The sequence below is a fragment of the Dreissena polymorpha genome, chromosome 15, assembly GCF_020536995.1.
Source record: "Dreissena polymorpha isolate Duluth1 chromosome 15, UMN_Dpol_1.0, whole genome shotgun sequence".
Taxonomy (NCBI): domain Eukaryota; kingdom Metazoa; phylum Mollusca; class Bivalvia; order Myida; family Dreissenidae; genus Dreissena; species Dreissena polymorpha.
In genome coordinates this window covers 10,080,587-10,097,281 of record NC_068369.1, presented here as the reverse complement: position 1 = coordinate 10,097,281, position 16,695 = coordinate 10,080,587, and the positions used below count along the sequence as shown (strand labels likewise).

Here is a 16,695-nt window from a genome sequence, read left to right as displayed (position 1 = left end):
TTTTAAACCAAGTGAACCTGATCCAGTGTAGAAATTAGAAAAAGATTGCATAATTAAATTATCTGTTGCTTTGAAGTAAATTTAAACAGAGTTAAATATGTTAAATTGATTATTTAAGACTTTCCTTACTTTCCCCAAAATCTGGGGTTTTGCGCACTTTTTAGCTCACCTGAGCGATAGCTCGGGGTGAGCTATTGTGATCACTCACTGTCCGGCGTCCGTCCGTCCATCCGTCTGTCTGTAAACAATTTGTAAACATCTTCTTCTACTAAACCATTGAGCCAATTTCAACAAAATTTCATGTGGAGCCTCCCTAGATCATGGGACAAAAGAATTGTTAAAAAATTTGATCACATAACCAAGATGGCCGCCATGACCATATATGGTAAAAACCTTAAAAAATCTTCTTGTCAGAAACCGCTCATCAGATTTTCAAAAAATTTCACAGGAATTACCTTTGAAGGCTCCCCTGAAAAAGTTGTTCAAAGAAATTTGATTCGTCAAAAAAACATGGCCGCAGGAGCTCGTTGAACTTTGCATGTTTATTCGTTTTTGCCTATATTGTGAAAACTTTCAGAAATCTTCCACATTTTTTGTCTGATCCTTTCCAACTTTGCACAGTGTCTTTATATCAATGAGGACACGAACCCTACAAAAAATGAGCATTATTGGTCCATGAAGTACAGAATTACCTCCCCTTGAATTGAGAAAATGGTGTTTATGCAATAAAGTCCAAATTTTTCATCCAATTCTTTCCAAACTTGTAAGGATTTAGCATGGTTCAAACAAGGGAAACAACTACGGTTTATGCATGTTCTTTTTATTACAGATTTGCCTCCCTTTAATTCATTCAAAATCTCATTTTACAGCAGAGATTCCAAATCTGACCTGTAAATAAGCCCCATATTTACTGCCAGTGCTAGGTTACCTTTTCCCATTTGATCATTCTTAAGTATTGGTCTTGTAATGCTGCTACTGCTTCTGCTACTGCTACTACTACTACTACTACTACTACTACTACTACTACTACTACTACTACTACTACTGCTACTACTAATACTACTACTACTTCTACTACTACTACTACTACTACTTCTTCTACTACTACTACCACTACTACTACTACTACAACTACTACTACTACTACTACTACTACTACTACTACGACTACTACTACTACTACTTCTACTACTACTACTACTACTAGTACTACCACCACCACCACCACCACCACTCCTACTACTACTGCCACTACTACTACTACTTTTACCACTACTACTACTACTACTACTACTACTACTACTACTACAACTACCACTACTACTACTACTACTACTACTACTACTACTACTACTTCTACTACTACTACTACTACTACTACTACTACTACTACTACTACTACTACTACACCACCACCACCACCACCACCACCACCACCACCATTCACAATGACAAAAAACGTATTCACACAATGGCTGCTACTACAACTTATAGCCCATATAGGGGGGCATGCATGTTTTACAAACAGCCCTTGTTTCTTTGGGATTTTAACCACAACTGTTCATGTTTATCTCCGACACATATTTTTAGGTCACCTGTCATGAAGTGACACGGTGAGCTTATGTGATCGTGTGATGTCCGGCGTCCGTTGTGCGTGCCTGCGTGTGTCCGTGCGTCCGTCCGTCAACAATTTGTTTGTGTAGACAGTAGAGGTCACAGTTTGCATCCAATCTTGATGAAATTAGGTCACAATGTTTATCTTGATGAAATCTGGGTTGGGATTTTATTTGGGTCATCTGGGGTCAAAAACTAGGTCACTAGGTCAAATAATAGAAAAACCTTGTGTAGACATTAGAGATCACAGTTTTCATCCAACTTTTATGAAATTTGGTCAGAATTCTTGATGAAATCTGGGTGGGATTGTATTTGGGTCATCTGGTGTAAAAATCTAGGTCAAATAAATAGAAAAACCTTGTGTTGACAATAGAGGTCACAGTTTTCATCCAATATTTATGAACTGTGGTCAGAATGTTTATCTTGATGAAATCTGGATTGGGATTGTATTTGGGTCATCTAGAGTCAGGAACTAGGTCACTAGGTAAAATCATAGAAAAACATTGTGTAGACAATAGAGGTCATAGTTTTCATCTGATCTTAATGAGTCAGGTAAGTGATTCATGGCCATCATGGCCCTCTTGTTTTTTGCCCCTCATAAAAGGCCAGGCCTTTCCCCAAAATCAGATAAAAACCCTCACTGGAAGTATTATCCCTGACTGCACAGGCTAATCTGAGGTGACACTTTATGCACACGCATGAAACCCAGTTTTCTCTTACATGTAGCACGACTCATTTATATTTAATTCAATTTGTGCAATGATTATTAATTTTTTATAATTTTTTATGCTAAGTTCCAGTGAAAACAAACTTGCTCCTGACAGATGATGTTACAGGACACTGTATGGTTGAAGAGGATTGCTACAAAACACTGAGCTACATACTTTGTGCCATACCAATGGATGTGAAAACAAGTAAGTTGTGCTTTATCCAGGCTGTTTTAGCGTGGCGCCGCGCCATGCCCTTTTTAGCTCACCTGAGCACAACGTGCTCATGGTGAGCTTTTGTGATTGCCTTTTGTCCGTCGTGCGCTGTTAACATTTGTCTTGTTAACTCTCTATAGGCCACATTTATTGTCCAATCGTCATGAAATTTGGTCAGAAGATTGGTCTCTTAGATGAGTTGGAAAATGGTCACGTTTGCTTGAAAAACATGGCTGCCTAGGGGCGGGGCATTTTTCCTTATATGGCTATATATAGCTATAGTAAAATCTTTTTAAGACTCTAGAGACCACATTTATTGTCGAATCTTCATGAAACTTGGTCAGAAGATTCATCCCAATAATATCTTGGATGCGTTTGAAAATGATGCCGGTTGGTTGTAAAACATGGCCTCCAGAGGGCGGGGCATTTTTCCTTATATGGCTATAGTAAAACCATGTTAACACTCTAGAGGCCACATTTATTTTCCGATCTTCATGAAACTTGCTCAGATGATTTGTCCCAATGATATCTTGGATGAGTTAAACAATGGTAACCTTTGCTTGAAAAACATGGTTGCCAAGGGGCTGGGCTATATACAAATGTAGTAAAATCTTGTTAACACTCTAGAGGCCACATTTATAGTTCGATCTTCATGAAACTCGGTCAGAAGATCTATCCCAATGATATTTAGGACTTGTTCAAAAATGACGCCGGTTGGTTGAAAAACATGGCCGCCAGGTGGTGGGGCATTTTTATGCCCCCATTTCGAAGAAAACGGGGTATATAGTTTTTGCACTGTCCGTCGGTCGGTCGGTTGGTCGGTCGGTCGGTCACACTTCATGTCCGCTCTCTAATTCAAATAGTTTTCATCCGATCTTTACCAAACTTGGTCAGAAGTTGTATCCAGACAATATCTAGGTCAAGTTCGAATATGGGTCATGCCAGGTCAAAAACTAGGTCACGGGGTCACTTAGTGCATTTCAAGGATTTAGCATGGTGTCCGCTCTCTAATTGAAGTAGTTTTCATCTGATCGTTACTAAACTTGGTCAGAAGTTGTATCAAGACATTATCTAGGTCAAGTTCGAATATGGGTCATGCCATGTTAAAAACTAGGTCACTGGGTCACTTAGTGCATTTCAAGGATTAAGCATGGTGTCCGCTCTCTAATTGAAGTAGTTTTCATTTGATCTTTACTAAACTTGGTAAGAAGTTGTATCAAGACAATATCTAGGTCAAGTTCGAATATGGGTCATGCCAGGTCAAAAACTAGGTCACGGGGTCACTTAGTGCATTTCAAGGATTAAGCATGTTGTCCCCTCTCTAGTTTATGTGGCTTTCTGTGGACTGTCCGTTAGTCTGTCCGTCCGTCTGTCCTTCACACTTTGCGTTTAGATTTCGAAAAATGCTCATAACTTCTATGTCGCTTCTGATAGCAATTTCATATTTGGCATGCATGTGTATATGGACAAGGTCTTTCCATACGCACACAAATTTTGACCCCTGTGACCTTGACCTTGAACTTAGGGTCCGTGTTTAGGTTCGAAATCTGCGTTTAGGATTTGAAAAAAGCTAATAACTTCTACCAAGCGTTTACACAGTTATACTTTTATGTAGTGACAAAGTTACAGTTGGGGGCATCCGTGTCCTGTGGACACATTTCTTGTTCCTTATATGGCTATAGTAAAACCTTGTTAACACTCTACAGGCTACATTTATTTTTCCGATCTTCATGAAACTTGGTCAGAAGATTTGTCCTAATGATATCTTGGATGAGGCTGAAAATGATAACCTTTGCTTGAAAAACATTGGTGCAAAGGGGCGGGGCTTTTTTCCTTATATGGCTTCATATGGCTATTGTAAAATCTTGTTAACACTCTAGAGGCCACATTTATAGTCAGATCTTCATGAAACTTGGTCAGAAGATTCATCCCAATAATATCTTGGATGAGTTCAAAAATGATTCCAGTTGGTTGAAAAACATGGCCACCATGGGGGCGGGGCATTTTTCCTTATATGGCTATAGTAAAACCTTGTTAACACTCTAGAGGTCACATTTATTTTCCGATCATCATGAAACTTGGTCAGAAGATTTGTCCCAATGATATCTTGGATGAGTTCGAAAATGGTTTTGGTTGCTTTAAAAACATGGCCACAAGGGGCAGGGCATTATTCCTTATATGGCTATATATGGCTATAGTAAAACCTTGTTAATGCTCTAGAGGCCACATTTATTGTCCAATCTTCATGAAATTTGGTCAGATGATTGGTCTCAATGATATTTTGGATGAGTTCGAAAATAATTATGTTTGCTTGAAAAACATGGCTTCCAAGGGGCGGGATATTTTCCTTTATATGGCTATAGTAAAATCTTGTTAACACTCTAGAGGCCACATTTACTGTCCGATCTTCATGAAACTTGGTCAGAAGATTCACCCCGATAATATCTTCGACGATTTAAAAAATGATGCCGGTTGGTTGTAAAACATGGCTGCCAGGGGGCGGGGCATTTTTCCTTATATGGCTATAGTAAAACCTTGTTAACACTATAGAGGCCACATTTATTTTCCGATCTTCATGAAACTTGGTCAGAAGATTTGTCCCAATAATATCTTGTTATCTCAGGTGAGCGACTTTTTGGCCTTTCAGGCCCTCTTGTTTGTAACGCCACCCTGCCCCCTTTCAAAGCCATTTAGCGCCATTTCAAAAGGCTGCCGCCCTGCCCTTTCATGAGCACTCACTGTTTTCTGCCGTGCGCCCTAACCAAACTTCTAAGCCGACTAGTACCAGATTATGGCCCTAAGGTAGCGAAGATTCGCGCGGTTGTGAATAAGTCATGGGTGAATAACCCTGTGTCAATATCAATCGATAATTTCAGTGGCTTTGTTATACCAAGCACACTAATCGATCTGTAATGTGTATTTCCTCCACGATAAAATCATGGACAGTTACGGTACTAAGGAGACTTTTGATGAAAACCTCGATGTTATCCTGGTGGATATTGTGCATAATTCAGTATATCAAAACATATATTTTTTACGCGTACATGTGTGTATTTAAATTAAATTAAAAAAAAAACACACAAATAAGTATCAATATATTTATCGATATCGTCTTTAAAATAATTAATTATTATGCCCCCCTTCGAAGAAGAGGGGGTATATTGCTTTGCTCATGTCGGTCGGTCTGTCCGTCCACCAGGTGGTTGTCAGACGATAACTCAAGAACGCTTGTGCCTAGGATCATGAAACTTCATAGGTACATTGATCATGACTAGCAAATGACCCCTATTGATTTTGAGGTCACTAGGTCAAAAGTCTAGGTCACGGTGACTCGAAATAGTAAAATGGTTTTTTGAATGATAATTTTAGAATGCATACGCGGCCAACAGGGCACACTGAACAATATTACTGAAGCAACTGGTTGAAACAATTACTGTAATATGTACTTATTAAACAAAATGGGAATCTTGTATTAGACGGACGTTTTATACGATTGTAGGTTGCTATGCACACCTGTTGCTTAAATCATTTCAACAAGATGGCGGACTATAAAGAATTAAATCGTGACTCTGCAAAAATGGCAAATTACGATCGAATTTACGATGGAGATCATTCATTTAGAAGGGATTAATGAAATGTCTGTGATAATCAACGTTGCCTAAAAATGTTTTAGATACCAACAACATATTAATAAGTTATCTACTCGGTGGATGTATTTTGAGCGTTTGCAAAGTGTTAGCGTTCAGTTTAACTTGCTAAGTTCAAACATCTGACAAGATTATTGTAAGAAAATGGGATAAGACAAACATTTTTTCATTTATATGCTAGTGGATCTGTGTATAATCAGATTCAATTGCATATATTGCTTTATTATGTTTGTTGTGCTGTACAATTTATTGAAACAACATGGAACTTAAATGGACATTGCAATGTAAATATATTAATATAAATCAAAGTAAGTTAAATACACCAATTACCATTAAATGTGCTTGTTTATATTTTTATGTTTTTCCACAACTGCCTCTGATGCGATAACATGTTTCTCCCAAAATCAGTTTTCGACGGAACGTTTTTGCCCTATTTTGCCTAAAGTGCGCGTTAAAATGCCCTCTTTGAAAGTAATGCGCCATGCCCCTTTGCCCTCCTGGGAAAAATACTAAGTAAGTCACATAACTTAACAGAACTGACAAGCAAGATTGAATATAATACATGTTATATATATATGTATTATATATAAGCATATAATTTTTATACACACTTTTGTATGACTTTCTTATATAAAATAGTTGCGATAAAAGTCTGCGTAAGGATGTCTTGTCTGTTGTCAGAAAGAATCATTTTATTGTTATGCATATGAAGGCAGTTATATTTTATTGACACAAATTTTCAGATACATTCTGGAAGCATAGTTTAATAAAATGCTATACTGTAGTTACTGTTATCGCTAGCTTTTATTTGCATGATTTATAGATCAAGTTCCAGTTTTCCTCCAATCTATTAATTTCTTTTATAGTTATGGCCCTTGGACTTAAAAATTCTCAGTACAATAACAGTATTCCTGATTTTTTTGCTACACGTTTGCAGATATTTACCTTAGTTTTGGTGTGTGAGTCTACCTGCATGACTTACAGATCAAGTTTTAGTTTCTTCAGGACTTAAAAAAAAAAAAATCCCGGATTTTTTTATGTAACTTTCTTGGAGAATTAGCTTCAAGTGTTCACTTAAGTATTGACACATGCTTTATTGAGTGCTTTTTAACCAGGTTTTCCGAAGAAAAAACCTGGTTAGTAGATTGGCGAATGTCGGCCGGCGGGCTGGCGGGCGAGCTGGCGGGCGGGCGGAACAAGCTTGTACGGGCCATAACTTTGTCATTCATTGTGAGATTTTAAAATCATTTGGCACATTTGTTCACCATCTTTAGACGGTGTGTCGCGTGAAAGAATTACGTCAATATCTCCAAGGTCAAGGTCACACTTTGAGTTTAATGGTCAAAAATGGCCATAAATGAGCTTGTCAGGGCCATAACTATGTCATTCGTTGTGAGATTTTCAAATCATTTGGCACATTTGTTCACCATCATGGGACGGTGTGTCGCACAAAAGAATTGCGTCAATATCTCCAAGGTCAAGGTCGCCACAACTAAAAATAGATTTATTTTGAAACAAAGGGGTTTAATTATAAACAATCAGTTCAGTTTGAGTTGTCTCCCTTTATCAGACTTTTTATACGCCCGTATAAAATACGGGACGTATTATGTGAAACCCCTTGGCGGCGGGCGGGCGGCGGGCGGCGGGCGGGCGGCGGGCGGCGGGCGGAAGGCATCACTTTGTCCGGACTCTAATTCAAATTGTATTCATCCGATCTTCACCAAACTTGGTCAGCAGTTGCATCTAGTTGATATCTAGGCCAAGTTCGAATATGGGTCATGCCGGGTCAAAAACTAGGTCATAGGGTCAATAAGTGCATTTTCAAAGGGGCCACTTTGTCCGGACTCTATTTCAAATTGTATTCATCCGATCTTCACCAAACTTGGTCAGCAGTTGCATCTAGTTGATATCTAGGCCAAGTTCGAATATGGGTCATGCCGGGTCAAAAACTAGGTCATAGGGTCAATAAGTGCATTTTCAAAGGGGCCACTTTGTCCGGACTCTATTTCAAATTGTATTCATCCGATCTTCACCAAACTTGGTCAGCAGTTGCATCTAGTTGATATATAGGCCAAGTTCGAATATGGGTCATGCCGGGTCAAAAACTAGGTCAAAGGGTCAATTAGTGCATTTTCAACGGCGCCACTTTGTCCGGACTCTAATTCAAATTGTATTCATCCGATCTTCACCAAATTTGGTCAGAAGTTGTGTCTAGATGATATGTAGGTCAAGTTCAAATATGGGTCATGCCGGGTCAAAAACTAGGTCACGAGGTTACTTAGTGCATTTCAAGCATTTAGCATGGTGTCCGCTCTCTAATTGAAGTAGTTTTCATCTGATCTTCACCTAATTTGGTCAGAAGTTGTGTCTAGATGATATGTAGGTCAAGTTCGAACATGGGTCATGCCGGGTCAAAAACGAGGTCACATAGTGCATTTCAAGCATTAAGCATGTTGTCCGCTCTTTAATTGAAGTAGTTTTAATCTGATCTTCACCAAATTTAGTCAGATGTTACATCTAAGTGATATCTAGGTCAAGTTCAAATATGGGTCATGCCGGGTCAATAACTAGGTCTTGAGGACACTTTCAAGCATTGAGCATGGTGTCCAAAACCTTCGAACGGGCGTATCTTGTGACAGTTTGGCACTCTTGTTTTCACATTGAAAACCTGGTTTTGTGACAATTTTGTCCCTTGTTTCAGTTTACAACAGAAAAATTCCTATGTGCAAAATGATCATCAATATCAGTCCAGCAATGAGCAAGATGATTGAGACTTCAACGTAAGTGAACACTTCAGGTTATGTTGCATGTCAGTGTAATGTGAAATGCAAATCATGTTAATCCCTTCTGTTTATACAAAAAAATGAAATCACTTGAAAATTTCTTGTAAAACGCATCATAAGATTAGTTTTTTATTAAAATAATAAAAATTGTAAGTAGCAAAAGAGTATGGGACAAAGCGTATATATAGTGTATAGTATAAAACACATTTTCAAATAAGTATGGTCTGAACTAAAAACAACATATAATGGTGTACATCTTAAGTGTATTGAAAGTCAAAAATGTATTGAAAGTCAAAAACCTTAACTTTCACTGGTCAAAAACCTTGACTTTCACTTGAGGCATTCATTCCTAGAAGTGATTTTACATCTCTTTGAGTTCATCATAAAATGGCAGACTTAAATAAAAAGTTGTGTATTTTCCTAAGGTTGAAACATTTGTTTTGGTATAAGAGATTACTAGTGGAAAGTGGAAATGGGATGTTAGATGTGTAATCTTGCTGTATCATACAGTGTATGTCATTGTTTACTTGATTTTGTTATGTTTATTTTCAGGGACAGTAAAGGAATAAGAAATGTGGAGCTACATCTTAGGTAAATTTTCTTATTGTTAATTGTTAAATTAATTATCATGTGAATATGGTAGACACTGTTTTCTTTTTCTTCCCATAAAAGTCTACAAGTGATGACAGGCTGCTACTACTATTGACTGTTTGAGCAGGGAAATTGGGCAATAAAATAAGCCATAAAACAATGCCATTGTCTCCAGAAGCCCTCAACATTAATTACTACAAGTTTCATTATTGTATAGATAGACTTGTCACATAACTGTCAAGTAATTGAATGATCTTGGGAATGTTGAGTGAGATTGCTGATTTTAATGACTGTAAATACATATAGACCAAATATTTATATGAAATATGGACAGAAATACTGTTATAACTTCACAAATCATGCTGTTGATGGCATCTTAAATTATTTTGCAGGTTTTGTGAATATGACTTGCCACTTGGACATTGTAAGGACCGTATCCCTGACTGCATGGTTTTTGTAGGATCACAGAGAGTTCATATACAGGTAAGCATTTTTTTTTATAATACAATTACGCATGAAAAAGGTCTTGTGATGATAGAGAATTTGTGCAGATGGCCTTAAATATTTATTGCAGCATAACTTGGTCAGCATTTATAGAAATGGTGTGTTTGTAGGTGAATGACAAGGAATCTTCTGTGCACAGACCAGTTGACATCACCAGAGCCTGTGCTCTTGCCAAATATAACACCACACTGTCAGTGGAATTAGGTCCTCAAGAAACAAAGGTAGACATTGATGCTAGAAGCATATAGTTATGTCCTGTCAATTTAGCCTTTCAACACTTATATAAGCGAAGTGTTTTTTGAGCTATTGGTATAGGCAACCTTTGTGTCGGTACCCATCATTTCTATTTAAGTCTGGTTCTGCGCAGGCTTACCTGGTGTGACAATTAACGCACATGCATTTAGCCCAGTTTTCTCAGAATGAGCTGATTTGCCAACATTTGAGAGCTGTTATCTCTATAGAGAATTCACTTTTTATCCAATAGGAAACGAACTTGCCCAGATTACATATCAACATAAAATTTGGTTGGCATTGTTGTCACACCAGATCCCACAAGTACAGCTTTAGGCATTGCTGTATTAAGATTCCAATGTGATGTATTTGAACGGTCAAAGGGAGATTGAAATGTTAAACTACTTATTTAACAAACCGAAATTGTCTTTCTTTCTTGCAATAAATGGTTAAGCATATTTGTTAATACAATTTACAAAGAAACATGCTATGAGTATTATGGGCATTATAGTGTTCTCCTAAGCCCTTCAACCGGCAATGCTCCATGAGGTTTAGTACTCAGTGTGTAATACCATTTAGTTATCAGTTCTTCAAATAAACTTTGTTTGAACCATGCTCTGGTGTCCAAACATGCCTTGCTGAAGGGGTTGCATGATAAATATTGACTCATATTGTTCATATATCATGGAACTTTGAAAATTTATGTATGGTATGTTACAATGCATCAGATAGAGGTCCTGTATGAAGTTTGTTCAGACCATGTCCCTGTGATAAAAAATTGCTAATGATTAATCACCAAGTGGTCATATGATTTATGAAGACTTGTATAGTAATTAACTTAAGAAATCATATCTGAAACCACGTGGATCAGGGGTTTAATGTTTGATGTTTAACATCATATATGGTTCCGTTTCTAAATTTGTGAATGTCATACCCCTTGGACATACATGCTAAATTACTGTTCTAAATAACAGCAAGGGTGAGGGATTTCATACTTGGATTGTATAAACATATAGTGGTCTTTTACCACTGGAAGTTTATTCCAATAATGTCCCATGTTCTCAATAAATTACTCTTGAGGGTCATGTGATTTAAACAGTCTGATAGGGTTAACACTTTTTAGCTCACCTGAGCACAATGTGCTCATGGTGAGCTTTTGTGATCGCCTTTTGTCTGTCTTGCGTTGTGTGTTGTGCGTCGTCCGTTGTGCGGCGTCAACATTTGCCTTGTTAACACTCTAGAGGCCACATTAATTGTCCAATCTTCATGAAATGTTTTGTCAGAAGATTTGTCCAAATGACGTCTTGGATGATTTCGAAAATGGGTTCGGTTGCTTTAAAAACATGGCCACCAGGTGGGGCATTTTTCCTAATATGGATATAATTAATTTCTTTTGTTAAACCTTATGAACACTCTAGAGGCCACATTTATTGTCCGATCATCATGAAACTTGGCCAGACAATTTGTCCCAATGATGTCTTGGATGTGTTCGAAAATGTTTCCAGTTGGTGGAAAAACATGGCCACCAAGGGGGTCGTGGCATTTTTCCTTATATAGCTTTAGTAAAATCTTGTTTACACTCTAGAAGCCACATTTATTGTCCGATCATCATGAAACTTGGTCAGAACATTTGTCACAATTATATCTCTGACCAGTTCGAAAATGGTTCCAGTTGCTTGAAAAACATGGCCACCAGGGGGTGGGGCATTTGTCCTTATATGGCTTCATGAATCTTCATGAAACTTGGTCAGAATATTTGTTTAAATATCTTGGATGTGTATGAAAATCGTTCTGGTCTGTTGAAAAACGTGGCTGCCAGGGTGTTCATGAAAGTTTGTTAAAACTTTTGTTCTAATGACATCTTGGGCTGCACAGAACAGATCAGTTCCTTTGAATCTCAGGTGAGCCCCTGCAAAACTGGCCATGCCCAAATGGTCAAATGATTTATATTAGCTGTGTTCTGTGAAAAGGGGGTTTAATGCATGTGTGGGAAGTCCACACAGGCCAATCAGGAATGCCACTTTCAGCCTAAACGTGATATTTGCTAAGAAAAAACTTTCTTGAAACGAAAAATATTAAAAGGCAGAAAGTGTCGTCCCTGATTAGCCTGTGCGGACTGCTTAGGCTATTATGAAACAACACTTTTTCCATGTATTAAATCCCTTTTTAGCAGAGCACCGCCCATATAGACTTACGGTGATTATTTTTGATACTGCAAAGGTCAAGACTATAGCATTAGGTGTGTAACATTGTAAAGTGGTTTTGTCTTTACTATGTTCAGGTCATTTCCCTAGGGTCTAACTGTCCACACCCTATTCTATTGATGAGTGATTAAGGTCCATCTTTTATGTCCCCCACCAATATAGTGGGGGACATATTGTTTTTGCCCTGTCTGTTGGTTTGTGTGTTTGTTTGTTTGCCCCAACTTTAACATTTGCAATAACTTGTGCAATATTGAAGATAGCAACTTGATTTTTGGCATGCATGTGTATCTCATGGGGCTGCACATTTTGAGTGGTGAAAGGTCAAGGTCATCCTTCAAGGTCAAAGGTCAAATATATAGCTTCAAAGCGGCGCAAAAGGGGACATAGTGTTTCTTACAAACACATATCTTGTTTAGGTTTAAAACAGACAAGGCATCAATTGTTATTTTTGTATGGATCTGATCAGTGCTGTATCTTTTTTTTCAGAAATACTGTATGTTTATAACGGTGGTGAAGCGCCTTGAAATGAGAACAATTCTACAACGGCTTGTGAAGAACATGCCAAGTATTATAGAGGCTAAGCAATACAGTAAGCAGTTTTATTGAATATATTTCATTCTTTTATCAGTGTTGCATTACTAGTTTTTAGCTCTACTGGCCATAGGCCTGAAGAGCTCATGGGATGGCATGGTGTCCATCTGTCTGTCTGTCTGTGGGTGTGTGTGTTAGACTTTCTCTTGTTTATCCGATAAAGTCACATCCGATTCTTTCAAACTTGTTCAGTGTGTTGATCTTAATGAGGACTCAAACCCTATTGAAAATGGGTTACATCAGAGTAAAAAGTCCAGAATTATCTCCCCTTGAATTTGAGAAAATTGTGAAATAAGGCTTGTTTACGCAATAAAGTCCACAGTTTTCATCCAATCATTTCCCAACTTGCACAGTGTCTTTATCTGAATGATGAGTCAAACCCTAATGAAAATGAGCAATATCGAGTTATGAGTCCAGAATTATGTCCCCTTGAATTTGAGAAAAAAATGAAAATTTTAAACATTTTGCCATTACTTGCCATTTGCAATATTGAAGATAGCAACTTCATATTTGGCATGCATGTGTATCTCATGGAGCTGCACATTTTGAGTGGTGAATGGTCAAGGTCAAGGTCATCCTTCAAGGTCAAAGGTCAAAAAAATGAAAATTTTTAACATTTTGCTATAACTTTTGCAGTATTGAAGATAGCAACTTCATATTTGGCATGCATGTGTATCTCATGGAGCTGCACATTTTGAGTGGTGAAAGGTCAAGGGTAAGGTCATCCTTCAAGGTGAAAGGTAAAATAAAAAAAAAAATCAAAGCGGCTCAGAAGGGGACATAGTGTTTCCGACAAACACATTTCTGGTTTGTTTACATATAAAGTTATATCCTTTTGAAACTTCAACGGTTGTTTTATATCATCAAGGGCCAGAACCCAATTGAGAGTGAAGAAAATTTGTCCAACTTATTGTTGAAAAGGAGCCATTTGAAGTTTAATTCTTATGTTTTTTCTTGTTTATGCGATGAATTTCCCATTTTGGGTCTGTTCGTTTAAAACTTACTCAGATTGTTCATACTATCGAGGGCTTGAGCCCTATTGATTCCAGCCAGTAGAGCGATTCAGGCCCTCATGGGCCTCTTGTTCATTTTGCACCTCTAAGTTACTATGTGTGTATTTTAAATTGGAAATTAGGATTCCACTAGTATAGACTGTGTGTAATTGTTTCATTACTGTAAACTATGCCATATTTGTTCATTTCAACAGTCCAGGGCAGGTTTCAAACAGACTCTAGTGGAGTCCAGTCTACCAGCTACAAGGCAAAACTCTGTTGTCCGGTAAGATACTCCTTACATATGTTCAACCAGTGACAACATTGCCTGATTTGGGTGTACATTGTATAGTGTATACATTCAAATATATTTCCTGTCAAAGGGTTTTAATCTTCACTCATTAAGACAGAATCTTAAAGTTGTGGTATTTCAATGATACATTCTATAAAGGGTTCAGACAATGTTCAAAAGTGTGGAAGAAGTGACTTCTTCCTCAGCTGAAATTCGGGAGAAGTGAAACAACTTAAATGAGAAGTGGTTTCAGTTAAGCATTTAATCAACCCTTGACTTTTTTATTCTCCTCATTACACGATTCCCATCATTATTAATCAGTATCAAATCATGTATGGTAGTTTTGGGGTAAACACATATTAACAAACACACTTAGGTTTTAATGTTGTTTTATTGGTGTATTTAATAATGTTTAATACACATAATTAGCCCTTAACCTGCTTTGTATGTAATAATGGTTAAACTGCTTAATTAATTTCTAAATAGAGGCTGAAATTGATTTCAAAAGGCTGAATTTCATTTATTATAAGCAATATATGTGTAAAACCTATATTGGAGATGCGCTCTGTGAAAAGGGATTTAATACATGTGCAAAAAATTTCATCCCGGATAAGCTGTGCAGTCCGTACAGGCTAATCAGGGACGACAATTTCCGCCTTAACTTAAATTTTGCTAAGAAGAGACTCTCTTTGAAACGAAAAATGTTTAATTATAAGCCTGTTTGGACTGCAAAGGCTTATCTTGGACGAAACTTTACACACATGCATTAAACCCCTTTTTCACAGAGCACGCCCATGGGTTTTATTTGTCATTGAAATTAGATAAAGATTGTACTTTTTAAGTTTAGATTATTGTACCTTTACAGGTGTAATATGAAAATTGTAACGAAACCAGTAATTGTCAGTTGCTTTTTTTACTTGCTTGTAAATTGAAAAGAATTTAGCATTGAGTTTTATTTAAATGTCACTACAAATATTTGTCTCATTTTACAGATGAGATTAAAAACTGACCTGTAAACTAGCCTCAAATTAATTTTGTAAATGAACCCCATATTAATTGGGAGGCGGAAAACTACAACGGGCGAGGCATGGTCAGGGGTGATAACCCCAAAAAAGGGTTAGGGTATGGGTTAGGGTTAGGGGTCGGGTTAGGATTAGGGTTGGGTTTAGGCTAACCCAAACCCTAACCCGACCCCTAACACTAACCCAAACCCTAACCCTAACCCTCTAACCCCCCTTGCGCAATACCATACCATGCCTCGCCCGTTGTAGTTTTCCGCCTCCCATATTAATTGCCCTTGCCAGAAACCTTAATTTTAGCAGAGGTTAATGTCTTCTTATCATTTTACTTGTGAGTGTTGTTTTAATGAGCCATTTAACGTTGTAGAATCATAGGTAAAAAGCACAATTAATTACCTCTGAACATCTGTTAACAATTTCAAGAAGTTTAATATGTCTCTTACTTCCCATTTCAATGGTCAACTTTGCACGATCAGTAAATTGGGCAACTCATTGCAGAAACTCCAGCATTCTCCCCATCTAATAAATTTTAATCGGTCAATATCTGACACTCATTTAATCATGTAAGGAAGTAGAAGTTCTTCTCCTTCATGTAATCAAAGTGCTAAGTCAATATATCCCGTTGGAAATCATCCCCACATCCCCCTCATCTGCCCTGTTATGTCATATGACTTTTATTCTGTATATTATATCCAGGTGAAAATTCATACTTTGATTCATGAGTTGATGAGTGAGTTAGTTACGGGCCTTTGACTTTGAATTTTCTTTAAATTAGCACTGGTCTGGAATGTTTTCAGAAACGCTTTAGATGAGTCTATCTAATGACTTTGAGATCAAGGTTCAATTTTGTTCCACTCCATTGATTTAGGCGAAGTAACAGAACTTTTTCTCTAAAATAACACTTTCCAGATTTGATTTTCTTTGTTTCTTTCAACTTTGGCTGTACCCAAAACTATTTATAATCTTTTTCATTGTATGGTACAAAACAACCACGAATATTTATTATGCCCCCCTTCGAAGAAGAGGGGGTATATTGCTTTGCACGTGTCGGTTGGTCGGTCTGTCGGTCGGTTGGTCTGTCAGTCGGTCCGTCCACCAGGTGTTTTCCGGATAATAACTCAAGAACGCTTGGGGCTAGGATCATGAAACTTCATAGGTACATTGATCATGACTCGCAGATGACCCCTATTGATTTTGAGGTCACTAGGTCAAAGGTCAAGGTCACGGTGACCCGAAATAGTAAAATGGTTTCCAGATGATAACTCAAGAACGCTTAGGCCTAGGATCATGAAACTTGATAGGTA

The 16,695-nt window shown here is 37.6% G+C and overlaps 2 protein-coding genes across 8 annotated transcripts in view; both read left to right on the top strand.

The window, feature by feature from the left end:
- Positions 1-16,695, top strand: part of LOC127860137 (uncharacterized) — a 355,128-nt gene that overhangs the window by 12,643 nt on the left and 325,790 nt on the right. For all 5 annotated transcript variants that reach the window (XM_052397991.1, XM_052397989.1, XM_052397990.1 and 2 more), the window contains exons 3-9: positions 2,409-2,528; positions 8,886-8,964; positions 9,520-9,558; positions 9,951-10,041; positions 10,173-10,283; positions 12,984-13,086; positions 14,296-14,366. In XM_052397991.1, the coding sequence (XP_052253951.1) occupies positions 2,409-2,528; positions 8,886-8,964; positions 9,520-9,558; positions 9,951-10,041; positions 10,173-10,283; positions 12,984-13,086; positions 14,296-14,366 (614 nt within the window). The remainder of the gene's footprint in view (positions 1-2,408; positions 2,529-8,885; positions 8,965-9,519; positions 9,559-9,950; positions 10,042-10,172; positions 10,284-12,983; positions 13,087-14,295; positions 14,367-16,695) is intronic.
- The window catches only part of LOC127860164 (protein CDV3 homolog), a 337,157-nt gene that overhangs the window by 62,971 nt on the left and 257,491 nt on the right, over positions 1-16,695 (top strand). The window lies entirely within an intron of this gene.